This window comes from Palaemon carinicauda, chromosome 1 (genome assembly GCF_036898095.1).
Source record: "Palaemon carinicauda isolate YSFRI2023 chromosome 1, ASM3689809v2, whole genome shotgun sequence".
Taxonomy (NCBI): domain Eukaryota; kingdom Metazoa; phylum Arthropoda; class Malacostraca; order Decapoda; family Palaemonidae; genus Palaemon; species Palaemon carinicauda.
Genome location: NC_090725.1, coordinates 301745101 through 301760475, shown reverse-complemented (window position 1 = coordinate 301760475; position 15375 = coordinate 301745101). Strand labels below are relative to the sequence as shown.

The following is a 15375-nucleotide window of genomic DNA, read 5'->3' as shown; positions in this document are numbered from 1 at the left end:
CGCTGCACGAATGGTGATGCGAGTGATTCCTCATCTTTAGACAATCTTTCCTGTGAAGTTCAGCCACCAACTACCCCTCAAACTTCCCTGGAGTCATTACAGGACCGACTTCCACGCTTAAGACAAGCTCGAGGCTATCATGGCCATGCTTCAGATGGCTCGCCTGGTCCTGAAGATAGTGGACACAGGATTAGCCGGAGAGGGCCCCGTAGAGCTACATGGTGTAGTGTAGGTGTTTTTCCTCATAACCAAACAAATCAAACAGACCCTCCAGAGCCAGCTGAAGCCATTCAGCAGTTGGAAGATATAGCACAGGTGGCACTGGGTACTCATCTAGTCACTTTCCAGGCTGCTGGAGGCCCAAGAAGCATATCAAGTAGCAGTACTGCGATAGATTGCCCAACCACAAGCAGAAGAACACAGCATACAGCACAGCCTCCTCACATATCAACAAATACCAAGAAAAATCTCCAAGATCAACCGCAAAGAATCTCTTCTCATGCAGGTACGTACGGTATCTTAATCATTCTTTTGTCTAATTCCCACATTTCTTTACTTTTCAATGTGTAGTTTTTCAATATTGTATATATTAATATTTCAACTTATGTACTGCATGAAAATTCCATCTTAACATATCCTTGTCTTTCTGAGATTTAACCAATTAGCTTAGCTTTTCGATCCTGTGCAATTTAAATATTTGATGGCCATTGATGCTAATGGCTATGTAGTAGACCCAATGGTATTATTCTTTTTTTTTTTTTTTTCTTATATAGACTGCTAATTTCTTACCTCATAAGTTGTCTGTTATTTTTTAGCAAGTTAACAAGAAAAGGTTCCTTTTGAAACAGAACTATGTTATCAGCAAATCTTAAAGTTTTTAATGTATTCAACATTAATATTAATACCTACATTTTTCCAATCTAATTTTTTTAAACTTTTTCTAGCCATGTTGTGAATAATTTGAGATGGGATCTCCCTCTCCAACTCCTTCCTCAATCAAAAATTTTCACCATCTTTAAGTAGTTTTAAGGTTGCTGTACTTCGCATATAGACGTTTTCAATTGTTCTAACAAAATTCATCTATTCCTTGTCTTTGAAGGACTTGCATTACTGCTGAAGTTTTAACAGAATCAAAAGCTTTCTTATAGTCCATAGATGCCATACACAGTGGTTTGTCATATTCTGTTGATTTTCCCAGTAGTTGGTTGATTACATAGATATGGTCAGTTGTTGAATTATCTTTCCCACCATTATTCCTACAAGAAGGTGTCAGTTGCCTAATTCTTATTTCATCTCTTTACCCACATTTACAAGTTTTTCTTTATTAGTTTTGGTCTCCCCTGATAATTTTCTTTTATCTTGTTTAAGTAACTTTTCCACCTATCTCCAATATGACAAATTCATAGATAATTTGTATTTTTCCTAACTATACAAACCTTAGCTATTTAAAAGGGGTATTACTTTTGGCATAGCTGAAACGATGAGCCATTAAAATTTAACGAGGGTTTACGACCCACACCGCTAGTTAGCGGGGGTAGGGGAGGGTAGCTTGCTAACCCCCCCCCCCACACACACACACACACAAACACACCTGTGCTTGAACTCACTTTGCTTGGAGGTAGGACTTCAATGGGGATAGGGCTGGCGGGCAGGTTTGGTTAAATAGCTAAGGTTTGTATAGTTAGGAAAAATACACATTATCTACGAATTTGTAATTTGTTTCATAACTGGAATACAAACCACGCTATTTAATAGGGGTGACTCACCCATTAGGAAGGGTGGACGTCCCAGCCAGTACTGGCTTTTGGGTTGCCCCGGGGGCTCGTTATTTGAGTGTGCAAGCACCCAAAAAATAAGTAGTCCCTGCACCTCGCTACACAAGGATTGCGGCCTACGCAAGCTGTGTGTGAAGGTATGAAGAAGTGTGATTCGTCCTAGGAAGTTGTTCTGAAGTTCTTTTGATGGAAACTTGTAGACTAGAACTTTCCCAATACCACCTCGTCATGGTATGCAGTGGTTTAAGGTCAGCTATGCAGAGAACCCAGGATGCTGCTTTCCCTAAGAGAGGGGATGATGAAGAAAAGAATAAGGGCCAGTCTAACCTTTTCATTCATGCAGACTAAAACCGGGTAACAATGCCCTCAACCTTCTGCTTCTTGTCCAATAAGGAGCTTGGGGTTTTAAACCAGCTGTTGTGCAGCCAACACAGGGCCTATAGAAAACGTATCGAGCCTCCTGTGGGTCACGTCTTGCAGGTAGTGGGCTGTGAACGTTGTCTGACGCTTCCACACCCCCCCCCCCTCCCTTTGAAGGACCTGCTTCACAGAGAAATTTCTTTTGAAGGCCAGGGACGTAGATATGCCTCTGACATCATGTGCTCTAGGGCGACGTGACGGAGGAGGATCTGAATTCAAGGCCAGATGAATGACCCTACGAATTCATGCAGAGATGGTGTTCTTGGTGACCTCCCTGTGCTGACGAATAATGCTGGCACATGAGGACGGACTGCAGCTGTTCTTTTGAGGTATAGCCTCAAACTCCTTACTGGGCATAGTAAGAGATGGTCTGGGTCATCAGTTATAGAGCGGAGACTAGATATCCGGAAGGAATCGAACCGAGGATCCGGTACTTCAGGATTCTGAGTCTTAGCAATAAACTAGGGGACGAAGCTGAACATTACCTCCCCCCATCCCCTTGAATGGGCGATGTCATATGAGAGACCATGAAGTTCGCTAACACGCTTGGCCGAGGCCAAAGCTAGCAGGAACACCGTCTTCCAGGTTAGGTGGCGATCTGATGCCTGGCGTAATGGTTCATAGGGAGGTCTCTTAAGGGACCTGAGAACTCAAACCACGTTCCATGGAGGAGGTCTCACTTCCGACTGAGGGCAGGTAAGTTCATAACTACGTATGAGTAGAGAAAGTTCTAGCGATGAAGAAATGTCCATTCCTTTCAGCCTGAAAGCTTGACTTAAGGCTGAGCGATAGCCTTATACTGCCGAGACTGAAAGGCGCATTTCTTCCCGCAAATACACAAAAAACTCCGCTATTGTTGGAACAGTGGCATCGAGTGTAGAGATACCCCTTCCACAACACCAACCACAGAAGACTTTTACACTTTGACTGGTAGACTGGTGCGGATGACTATCGCAGATATCCAGACATCCTGACTCCAGGCGTGAAGTCGTAGCAAAGCTACGGCTTTGTGGAAGATGTTGGCACGTGGTTGCTTGAGCAGATTGTGCCGTGGAGGGAGTTCTCTCGGTAGCTCCGTGAGGAGTTGCAGAAGGTCCGGGAACCATTCCGCGTGATGCCATAGCGGAGCTATGAGGGTCATTGAAAGATTGACTGATGTTCTGGTCTTGTTGAGCACCCTCCTCAACAGACAGAACGGGGGAAAGGCGTAAACGTCGATGTTGTCCCACCGTTGTTGGAAAGCATCTTGCCAGAGAGCCTTGGGGTCTGGGACTAGGGAGCAGTACAGCGGGAGCCTGAAGTTCAGGGCTGTTGCGAACACATCCACAGTTGTAGAACCCCACAAAGTCCTGTCAGGACTTTGTTGGCTACAAGATGATCCAAAGACCACTCGGTACTCACTATCAGAAACGCTCTGCTCAGATTGTCGGCGAGCACATTCCTTTTGCCTGGAATGAAGCGTGCCGATAGCGGTATCGAGTGGATTTCAGCCCATCTCAGTATCTCTACTGCTAGATGGGATAGCTGCTGCAAAAAAGTACCTCCTTCTTTGTTGATGTAAGCCACTACTGTGGTGTTGTCGCTCATCACCACCACAGAGTGACCCGCCAGGTATTGTTGGAATTGTTGAAGGGCCAGGAAGACGGCCTTCATCTCTAGGAGATTTATATGGAGATACTTTTCTGACTCTGATCACAGGTCTGAGGTTGTGTGGTGCAGTACGTGGGGTCCCCACTCTTTCTTTAAAGCGTCCGTAAACAGCATCAAATCCGGGGGGAGGACGAGAAGGTCCACTCCTTTTCGTAGGTTCTCGTCTGCCACCCACCACTGGAGGTCCGTCAGTTCCGCAGGTCCCATAGGGATCAGGACGTCAAGGGTATCGTAACCTTGATTCCACTGGGACTTGAGTCGCCACTGGAGGGATCTCTTCCTGAGGCGACCGTTGGGAACTAGACGAGCCAATGATGAAAGGTGACCGAGGAGACGTAACCACGATTGGGCTGGAAGCTCTTTTCGTCTGAGAAAAGGGCTTGCGACCTTCCTAAGCCTTGCTATCCTGTCGTCTGATGGGAAGGCTTTGTGGAGATTGGTGTCTATAACCATGCCTAGATATACCAGTCTTTGAGTGGGAAGCAGTGAGGACTTCTCGAGATTTACCAGGATCCCCAGATCCTGGCAAAGTCTCAGAAGTTTGTCCTGGTGTTGAAGAAGGGATGACACCGAGTCTGCTAGGATTAACCAGTCGTCCAGATAATGAAGGAGACGGATGCCAATCCTGTGTGCCCACGAAGATATTAGGGTGAACACTCTGGTGAAAACCTGTGGTGCTGTGAAGAGACTGATGCACAGCACCTTGAACTGGTACTCTTTGGTGTCTAGGCTGAATCTTAAGTACTTCTTTGCTGACGGATGGACTGGGATCTGGAAGTACGCGTCCTTTAGATCCAGTGTGCACATGAAGTCTTGCGGTCTCACTGCTAGTCTGACCGTGTCTGCCGTCTCCATGCTGAATGGAGTTTGTTTGACAAACTTGTTCAGAGCTGAGAGGTCGATGACTGGTCTCCAGCCTCCAGACGCCTTCTTTACAAGAAAAGGGTCGACTGAAGAAGTCTGGAGACCCGTCGAGGACCTCTTGGAGAGCGCCCTTCTTCAACAAGGTCTGGACTTCTGGCCGAAAGGCTTGCCCCCTTGCTGATCTCATGGCAAGGGAGCTCAATGACACTGGATTCGTTGTCAGAGGAGGTAGAGATGTTGTGAACGGGATGCGATATCCCTGACAGATTACAGAAATGGTCCAGGAATCAGCCCTGAGTTGCTGCCACCTGTCTGAGCAACTTTGTAGGCCTTCCCCCACTGGTTTACATGCAGGGGGACTGCCAATCCTAGCGTTTGTGGCCTCGGCTGCTCCCTCTAGGATTCTTACCTCCCCTGGAGGACTTTTTGCCTTTCCTATCCTTGACTGGAAAGGGCTTAGACACCACTGTCTTCGCTGATGTCGTTGGTTTGCAGTCTTAGTCGGACGGGACTGCTGGGGTGCTGAAGGCTTATAGGGCTTAGATGTCAAAGCCCTATGAAGGAGGGAGTCTTGATGAGATTTCCTCCACCTCTCAGTAGCCTGTTCCACATCCTTAGGCTCTAAGAGGATTGTTCCTTCTAAAGAAGAATGCCTGAGCCTATTGATCTTGGTGCTAGGGACCTTCTGATGGAATTTCTCAGCCACCGCATCCCAACGTTTCAGGATTTGCCCACAAGTTCGAGACTTGGTGGGCCAGAAACTCGATCGTGCGAGTGCCTGAGAGAAGGAACGTCTCCATAGCTTTGGAGCAATCCTCAGAGTGTATCAGGATACCTAAGGTCCCTAACTGGATGTTCGTGGCTTGCATAGCACACTTTGCAACCTTCTCCTGGTTAAGGATCTCGGTTGCCGACGAGACCTGCCGGTTGGAGTCTCTCTCAAGAGGGACTCCCCTGGTAAGCTCTTCCAACGAATGGTGGAGAGGAAGAGCTAAACAAGGTTCCTCTAAGATCTTAAAATACCTTCTCTGCTGTACGCGAGGAGGTGGGAGGAGCTTGTTGCCGGCACTGGAATGTATGGAGGAGGACAACTCGAAGAGCTGTACAGCGATCTTGTCCCTGGTACTCTTAACACCCTGCGACCAGGGCAGAGCTGGACTGGCCTTAGATGGTTTCTGAGTACCGAATACGCGGTCCAAGACCGTGTCCTTGCCTTCACGAGGAGGGATCTCTGGGCAGCAAACCCATTGAGAGCCCTCATTAGAGTCAGAACTTGCCAAAACGCATGCTCCGACTCTTGCTGTTCTCCTCCTGACGTTGGACTTGCAGTGAAGTCTCCTGTCCCCAAAGGCTCTTCTTGGGGAGATTCGCGGACGTTCTCAGAGTGGCTAGTTGGCTCCGTCCTTGGTCTTGTAGAGGACTTTGGTAAAGTCTTCGAGTCCTTCGACTCCTTCCTGGTTAGGATGTAGGACTCCAACATAGAAGTTGTCAAGTTCTTTCCAGCCCCCACGTGGGAAGACTTCTCAGCGCGAAGCGGGGTTTCCCTCATTGGTGGGATGGGGGAAAGTCTCACCTCACGTGATTCCCCTGAGGACGGGAAATACTCGTCCGACAGGGAAGGAGAGAAAGTCTGGGGGAGTGAAGGAACCTGCCTCGAAGGCTTACGTGGAGTCAACTTAGCCCTTGGAGAAGTTACCGCATCTGGAACTCCTCTTTTTCTCTTCAGAGGAGTAGAGACAGCCAAGGATCTGTGACCTAATTCAGAGAAAACAGGCTTGAACGCCTGAGTAACAGCTCTGATTAGTGCACCGAACCAAGGTTGTCGACTGACAGACGCGCTGTCAGACACCCCTTCTGAAGGGACAGAGATCGAAGGATCCCTGGAATGAGTTCCCAAAGGTGGGTTCGCCTGAAAAGGAATAGGGATTCTGGACCCTTCTGGATGTTTCCCTTCCGCCACAATACGCGCTGTTATGCGTTTGCGGAGAGGAGAATGCGGCGATGGTGACCTTGCCATGCGTTGTCCAGCAGCCTCGCGCGCAGGAGGATACTGACGCTCGCGCGGGGGGCGCGTAATGGTGCTCGCGCTATGGAGAATACCAGGGGTCGCACGCGGGAGACTGCTGGTGCGCGTGCGGGCGCACGGGCGATTGATGGCGCACAGGTGAGAGCGCGGGAGACTGATGGCGCGCGAGCAGAATATTTGCGCGCGCGTCACCCCTGAAGAAGCTGTAGGGCGAGCGCGCGCAGGAGAGATACCCCTGGGGCATGGGCGCACAGTTGAAGCCTGCGTTGCTCGTGGGCGCGTGTCAGGATGGTGGCGCGCAACTGCAGGAGAAGATGGGTGCGGGCAGGCGCACGTAACCTCATGGACGCGTGCAGGAGATTGCGCGATGGCGAGCGCTGGCGCGCTGGAGAAAGCTGGCGCGCTGGAGAAAGCTGGCTCGTAGGTAAGCGCTGGCACGCTGGAGAAAGCTGGCTCGTAGGTAAGCGCTGGCGCGCTGGAGAAAGCTGGCTCTTAGGTAAGCGCTGGCGCGTTGGCGAGCGCTGCCGCGTGGGAGAAGTCTGAATAGACTTCCCAACAGCGGCCAGATCCGAAGATTGTGGGCGCACAGGAGAGATGACTGCTGTGCGAGGGCGCTGGCGCGCAGGGGATCACTGGCGTGCAGGAGAGCGCTGGCGTGCAGGAGAGCGCTGGCGAGCTGGAGAGCGCTGGCACGCAGGAGAGCGCTCGCGCGCAGGAGAGCTCACGCGCAGGATAGTGCTGACGCGCAGGTGAGGGATGGCCATAGCTGGGCGTAGGCGCGCTTGCTCAGGCAAAGCCTGGCGCGCAGGAGAATGTGGGTGCGTATGCTCTGCTTTGCTGGCATAGCACGTGAGGGAAGTATGCGTGCATTGGCGCATATGTCCTTGATGCCCTGTACTAGGGCTAGATGATGCCAGACGAGCGTGAAGGTCAGGTTTCGTCAGGTGACGGCAGGTTGGACTGGTGGAAGGTCGACGTGTCCTCTGAAAGGACGACTTTCCACCGAAGGGGATCGCGAATGATCAGCTGAGAGGTCCAGAACCAAAGCAGGAACAGTTGGTGATCGCTGATGAGGCTCATCTGCGGGGGACTGCAACGAAGATGTAGAACCAAAGAAGCGCCTCCTCACCGCAGGTGAAGGAAGGCGAGCCTTGCGACGAATACGCCCTCTAGGGGCCGTGGGATCAGCAAGCCGACCTTCTGCAGTCCTCCAAAGAGGAGTCTCTGTAAGTGAACTCCCCTGAGGGGGAGAAACACCAGCAGGAGAGACTGTTGGACTTAGTTTCTCCCTTGTTGGTCGAACAGGAACGGGAGAAACTAAGCATTCAGCTACTGTGCGGTTTGAATAGGCAGATGTAGTAGGAGATACTGCATTGGATACCTCTGACACCACAACGTCGACAATCGACAGAGGATTAACCTCTGCTGGAGGCGGCGATTGCTTGACAGCGGCACCCAATCAGATGTAGTCAAGTAAGGCTTCCTTGGAGGGTGAACCCTCGAGCCCCAAGGAAGACCAAAGCTGAAAAAGATGGATTAGTGACAAATCCTCCCCCGGGGGGAGAAGTGGAGCTGCCTCGCTAGGGGAGGCAACACCATCTCTCGAACCCCGAGTTTGGGAAACGGTACCACGGTTTACGCTACCACTCAACAGTCTCTCGAAAGAGACCGACCGAGTGGGAGCTTCGGAGGAGGTTTCAGCAACGGAAGATGAGGCCTTGGGTTTTTCTCCTTTCAAAGAAACCTTCGAAGGAGAAATATCCCGTTTGGACTTCTTCTTCCGTCACCGTGAAAACCTCTCCTACTGGGAGGTAGACCACTCCCTGCACTCACTACACTTATTATCACTATTACACCATTGACCTCTACAGGCAGGGCAAAGGGCGTGAGGGTCTGTCTCGACTGCCGACATGAACGTTCCATAGGGGCGGTCGGGTAATCCAGGGTAGGTGCGCATAATAGCAGAGGCCAACTTCACACACAAAACTATCAAAAAGAGAAAGCAAAAAAAAGCATTAATGGCTGCCAATGAGCGACGCGGATGACAGCGGACACGTCAAACTCCAAGCCGAGAGCAAAGTGAGTTGAAGCACAGGTCTGTGTGGGGGGGGGGGGGGGGGGGGGGAGAGTAGCAAGCTACCCTCCCCTACCCCCGCTAACTAGCAGTATGGGTAGTAAACCCTCTTTAAATTTTAATGGCTCGTCATTTCAGATACGCCAAAAGTAATACCTCTATTAAATAGCGTGGTTTGTATTCCAGTTACGGAACAAATATATACTGTAGATAGTACGAATGAATTGAATTGAATATAGGATTTAGGCATTAAGCCAAGCACTGGGGCTTCAAAGGCCATTCAGCACTATATAACGAAAATCATTCAATATAGTACGAATGAAGGTTTGTATTTATTTTAGGTTCAGGTTGTAGTCATTGCCATACTGTACAGCCAAAGAGAGTAAGGCAATGAATTCAAACAGTCTTACAATCTCCCCCCCCCCCCCTCTCCATGAAAGGGACATAAACCTGTCACACATTTGCAACTTAACTGGAAAACTACTTCATATTCTTGTAATTTATCAGGGTTGTCTGCTCACTTTATCAATTTGCAATGTATATAGAAAGGAAGATTAAAAGTCAAAATTTGAGAGGCAGCAAGAGTATGTGTTTGCTGCTTAAAGCTGAGGTCAAAAGTGATCATCCAGCTGACTGACAGCTGAACAGGGTGACCTGCCAGTAGTTATAATTACAAAGTTAAAATTTTAACGGTTATTTCAGAATTGCTAAAGTTGTACTCTTATTAAAGAACAATGGTTAGTATTCAAGCATGAAAAAAATAGCATTCGAGGGCCTGGGACAGGTCTATAGAGTCTGGAACACATGGAAATCCTTTATACTCGCCATGCCATGTGCTTGCATTATGATACACTAGCCTTAGGGGGACAACACAGTACCTTCTAAAAATAGGCAACCCCTCTTTGATAAGACATCTTTATTGTGTTGTATGGTAATTGCTAAAGATACTCTCATTCATATTTTCAAATGAAGTTGGTACAAATTTTAAATTTATTTCCTTAGGTGCTAAACCAGAGATACTAATTCAATTTGGCTATTTTACATGTTACAGGGATACAGTTTCCTTAACCTTTCCTATTACCACAGTATACAGTATTTAGAGGAAAGTTAGGTATTATTCTACACATTTGTACATATTGGGTTATTGGAAGATTCAGTCATCTTTCCCTTCTTACAGATGGAAGTTCTGGGCCAAGATTGGAAGTTACGTGACGTAGGGACACTCCCCGTCTCTTCTCTTCCTTTACTGGAACTCTGCGAACCAGTGCTACATGAAGTGTGGGAACACAGTTCAAGATAGCCAACTGCTTCAAGCTCAAAGCAAGGTGCACTTCCGGCAGTGAAATGATAGTTTAGATTCTGAGTACAGTAACATGATGGACCACTACAGTAGTCAATATTTAAACCAAAATAAGGCATATGTAAGTTGCAATATTGACTTTGTTTTAAAAAAGAAATGGGAAATTTCATTTAATAATTAGATTATATTCTTCACTGTGTTGAAGGATGTAAAAATCAGTACTTTAGATCATAAATCTTGATGATTAATACTACTATATAAAAAAATACTGTATAGAAAATATTGCTACCATTCAACTTCTTATAGCATTCTTTTGTCACAGCAGTTCTGAGATACTGCAAAAATGTTCCAAACACACAAGTGTAAACAATTTATTGGCATCATAAGGTATCGGGTAATACTGTACTGTGATAAAGTTTTGTGGTTGATCACTTGTATGCTGGCAATTTCTGGTTCAAATAATTGCTGTTTATCAATGAATCTTTTTATCAGCTTGGATATTCTAGCTTGATGCATGCAGTTTCTATGGCAATGCATTGAGATTACAGTGCTAGGTAAGCATTTTCATGCATAGCTAATTTTAAAGCTCGGTCCTTTTTATCTAGGAAACTATAACATTACATGTTAATCCCAGAAAAAGAATTTCAACTGTGCATTAAAAATTTTCTGAAATAGGACAATGGTAAAACATCTCTGATATGAGAACTACATGTCCAATGAAAGGGTATGGTCATATATTTTCTGTCAAGTTAACATTTTCTTATTTAGAGAGAGAACAACGAGTTTACTGAAATATTCCAACATTAAAGACTTCCTAGGTTCCTTCGATTTTAAAGTAAAGTAAATACTGCACTGAGTTATACCACTAATTTGAATTCATTGCTACTCAAATAAAAGAAATTAATGTTAAAATAGAGAATTAAATCTCTACCATTATCATCCTAAAAATACAAAAATTAATAGTAAATTTTTAAATGAAGTACATTTTTGAGTTCATATTAGCTAAAGTGTGATTTAATATTAAAAAAAAGGGTTTCTCACCCAACCCACTTATTACCTCAGATCTTGATGTCCAGTTTTCTGTTATTAAAACTTCACACTGTATGTAGATATTAAAAAAATTATTACACTTTCATAACCAGATACTTTCTACTTGTTCAGTCCATTACATTATGCAAGGCTAAATTTCATTGCACATCTTTCAAATTTTTGTTTAAGAAAAATTTCTCTGCCAATGCAAAGTTGAAGAATTTTTTGTCCAAACTAGAGAAATACCCTCGTTAGCATGACCACAGCAAAGATACCAAACCTAAGATAGTATCAAAGATAGTGTTCATCCATCAATCAAAACAACATACTGTAAAGCTTCAACAAACTACAATTAATGAGCAGTATAAGACAGAACTTAGAGCAAGTGTGATAAAAGTTTTAGCAGTATATAATTAAAGTGATAAACCTTTCAGTTTATATAGTCTTGACCAGAAATATCCTTCAAAATTTAGCACAGATTGCAAAGCTTAAGTTTACTTTTTTCTGTTGTACAAGCCATGCAGACTGTATCGTAAGCTAGTACAAGACAGATTCACTAGAACCAAAGAGACAATAGTCACCTCATTATTCATTTCTAGTCCTTTTATGTGTATTTTGAAACTCAAATACATTTCATGTGGATCAGGGCAGAAACTGATGCACTATTTGTGTATCTGTTGTTTTAAGACTTGTTTTGTGCAATAGGTGGCTTGAAATTACAATTTATATTGTGCAAAAATTAGTATCTTTCTCACTCCTAAATATTTTCAGGACATTTATTAGTAGTTTTTTATATATTTTTGTATGTGTATTTCAAAGAAAATAATGGGTATACAGTATTTAACAAACCATATGATTAGAATAGCATATTTGATTTTTGTGACCGTTTCCCTGCTATGAAATAAGTGACAAAATTAAAAAAAAAAAAATTATCAGTAACTACCTCTTTTTTAAGAAAACTGTTAGGCTTACATTGTTTCCATTTGTAGTATAGAAGTTCAATTGTAAATATTGTATAGAAAAAAAAAACTCATATAGAGTTTTTGAGTTAATCATAGCATTAGAAATTCTATTTCCATTCCACTACATAGCTAATTGAATTTTTATGAGCATAGTCCTGAAAACATTATGGAGTACTGTATTAATGTCAGTAAAATGACAAAATCTCATTGACACAAAATAATTTGCTAAGCTTGTGGTTGTTAACATTTAGAATTATTAATTTCATGGAATACATCCCAATTTATATTGATCCCTGCATAAGAGATGCATCCCAAAGTCAACTCTTGATACATATTAAACGTTCTTGTCAAAATTAAAAAAAAAAAAAATTAAAGTTAATGTCTGAAAGAAAAATAACAGGCAAATACTTCTGGGAGATTATTATGTAATTCAAAGTTAAACACAAATCTTAGAAACCCATATTTCCCAACAGTTTTAGTCATCTTAATCATATCAAAATAGAAATGGGGGTGGGAACTCCTCTTTGATCCACAAATAACCTACGTGCCTTTAATTGCAGTTCAAGCATTTATAAACTTAAGAATCTTTAGACTTAGATATATGACTAGGAGTAAGATTTGTAAATACAATTAGAAACTGAAAGTTTTAGGAAATATCTTCACTTTGATAGTATTCTGTAAGGCATCAAGTTTACCAAAAGAATTTTGCTATAGTCAGCATTTTTAATGCAGTCCATTTGTTAAATTAATATCTTTCGACAAGATAGTTGCCTTCACCATATATATATTTATAACATCACATTATACCCACATTTTCATATATTACTGGTTTTTGGTGTTGTTATGTCATACGACACTGTATGCTCAGTATCATAAAACCTTTTAGTAATTGTGTAGAAATTGTCTTTGTCTCTTATACAATGTTAGAGGCTAGAATCTTCTGTTTAGAATTTTAATCATTGCCAAAAACCAATAATAAAAAGGAAAGTTTTTTTTTTTTAGTGAAGTTTGGTCTGAAACTATCAGTCTTCTTGTGCTGTCTGTATAAAGGAAGAAAAATAAAGTGACTGACTAAATTAACACCTAATGAGAAAAGCAATTTGTTTTCCCAAGAATTGATATGAAAGGATCTTCTTGTTGAGTGAATTGTTGAATCATGTTGTACTGTAGTAATGTTCTTAGCTCAAACTGCTGTTCTCATTAATGTGTTAAATGTTCCCAAGAGGTGCTATATGATGATCTATATTTTTATTCTTGTTGCATGGACTAGTGTATAATAATATATTTTGTACTGTTGTACATTTCATAATTTATTGTAAGTTATGTATCAATAAGAGGAATGAAATTAATATGTATTTTAAATGACCCTAGAATTCTCACTTTTGGAATATTATTAACAATGGAAATAGTTTTTGGAATTTTTATAGCAGGATCATGTGCAATTTAAACCAAAGTCTTTTTAATAGTAGTACGATTTCAGCTTGGCTGAAAATCGGCTGCTAAGATTTCGGTAAGGTGTGTCCATAGTTACTGGCAGGAAGCACCCAGACACCACTCAGACCTTCACCAAGAATTGAGGAGGGAAGTGAAACTAAAAAAGGACTCAGGTCTGTATGGTTAGAAAAAATATTATTTACTTTTTAAATTCTGTGATTTGTTCTTACACAAATACAAACCCTCATCCTTTATTAGTTAACTCTTCATTATATGGTAGGAAGCTCCTATAACCATAGTGGCTGGTTTAAAATCTGACCGTAAGAGGTACGGGGTGTTGACTCTCACCACTTATCTTTAAGAAAAGGACCTCTAAATTTAGTTTAGGTTTCTACCTACGAACATATAGTCACGGAAGAATGTATATCCATATATACTGTCAATTTTGGGCCAAAATTGAAAGTAATGGAATCTACATACAAACCATCCCCTCTCTCGTAAGGAGGATGGATGAGATACTTCTATATTGTTATAGACAGAACATCCACCCACGAGACTGAATCTTGGGGTTGGTTGTGGTCGTTGTGATGGCTGGATGATATCCTGACCCCCTCTACAGGTCTAGGAATCCTCAATGAGGATTTTGGGACCATCTTTGAATCCTTCAGTTCCCTCTTAGGAGGGAAGGTGGTCTCCAGAACAGAAGGTCTTGTAGGAAGTACGTTCTTCTGGCTGTCCAACAGGGGAAGGCTGGATTCCTCCGCGGGTTTCGATGCTGTTGCTTTGCCATCATGCAGGGCCTTCTTGCTAGCGGACGATCAAAGAGAATCCGACAGGGATTCTTCCTGACTAAGGACCTCTGATGAAGGTGACGAGCGAGACCTAGGAGAGCAAGGAGGGAATGAAACAGGAGATTTGGACTTCTTCTTGGAAGGTCTGGTGGGGGTCAACTTGACCCTGGTCAAACGTATTTCACTCTGGACTCCTCTCTTCCTCTTCAGGGGGACAAAACCATGGAGGTTTGTCCTGGAAGGGCAGATAAAGGTTCTTCCTGTGAAACGCCAAAGGTTTCCGAGGGGCAAGATGACTTAGTCTCGAAGGAAAGGCATGAGTAAACTCCCCTAACCAAGGCAGTAAAATCATGGCTGTTGTCCAATGGAGGCACTGTCCATGAGATCCCCTGAAAAGAAAGAGTAGGAACGCTGTATCTGGTTCTTAGCTACCGATAATGATGAAGAAGGTAGGTGCGACCCGACCTCCTTCCCCTCCGTGGACTCCTTTCAAGGAGCAGGGAGCTTAGGAATCGTAAATTCCTGCAGCTTGTCCTTTTCGCCCTTACCTGGTGAGCCTGATGTTCTGCACTTATAAGGAGGGGAATGGGGGTGATGGCAAAGGATGAGATTACAAGAGAAGCCTTATCCTTATTAGAAGGAGCCAAAGCTCGAGGAGACGAAGGTCTGACCGCCTGTCTACTCCTCGCCTTAAGATGTTCCTCCAAACGCTGCACAGGCGACCGTCGTCATCGCCATTGCTCTGATCAGACGTGCTCGCACGAAGGAGGCTGTCGTTTGGCTGGTCTCTTTGGAGAAAGAGATGAAGAATGAGCCAGAGGACGATGGGTTGGTGAGCAGGAATGTCAGCTACCAGGGCCTGACGAATAGGAGATGGATGAGTTGGTGATCAGCAAGCAGGCAGTCGGCGAGCACATGAGCAGTGAGCAGGTGATCAGCGAGCTGGTGAATGGCAAGTAGGTCATCTGCGAGCAGGTAAGCTATGAGCAGGCAATCGGCGAACAGGTGACCTGTGAGCAGGCAATCGATGAGCAGGCAGTCGGCGAGCAG

General features: G+C 44.3%; 2 protein-coding genes across 2 annotated transcripts in view; one reads left to right on the top strand and one right to left on the bottom strand.

Annotated features, from left to right (window-relative positions):
- Positions 1-13449, top strand: part of LOC137639971 (E3 ubiquitin-protein ligase RNF43-like) — a 28194-nt gene extending 14745 nt beyond the window's left edge. Inside the window, exons 5-6 of the mRNA XM_068372307.1 lie at positions 1-505; positions 9987-13449. The exon at positions 1-505 is cut by the window's left edge and continues 210 nt beyond it. Of these exons, the coding sequence (XP_068228408.1) occupies positions 1-505; positions 9987-10021 (540 nt within the window). The 3' untranslated portion in view covers positions 10022-13449. The remainder of the gene's footprint in view (positions 506-9986) is intronic.
- LOC137658331 (synergin gamma-like) overlaps positions 11299-15375 on the bottom strand; it is a 108411-nt gene continuing 104334 nt past the window's right edge. The window contains exon 15 of the mRNA XM_068393013.1: positions 11299-11418. The gene's annotated coding sequence lies outside the window, so the exon portion shown is untranslated. The remainder of the gene's footprint in view (positions 11419-15375) is intronic.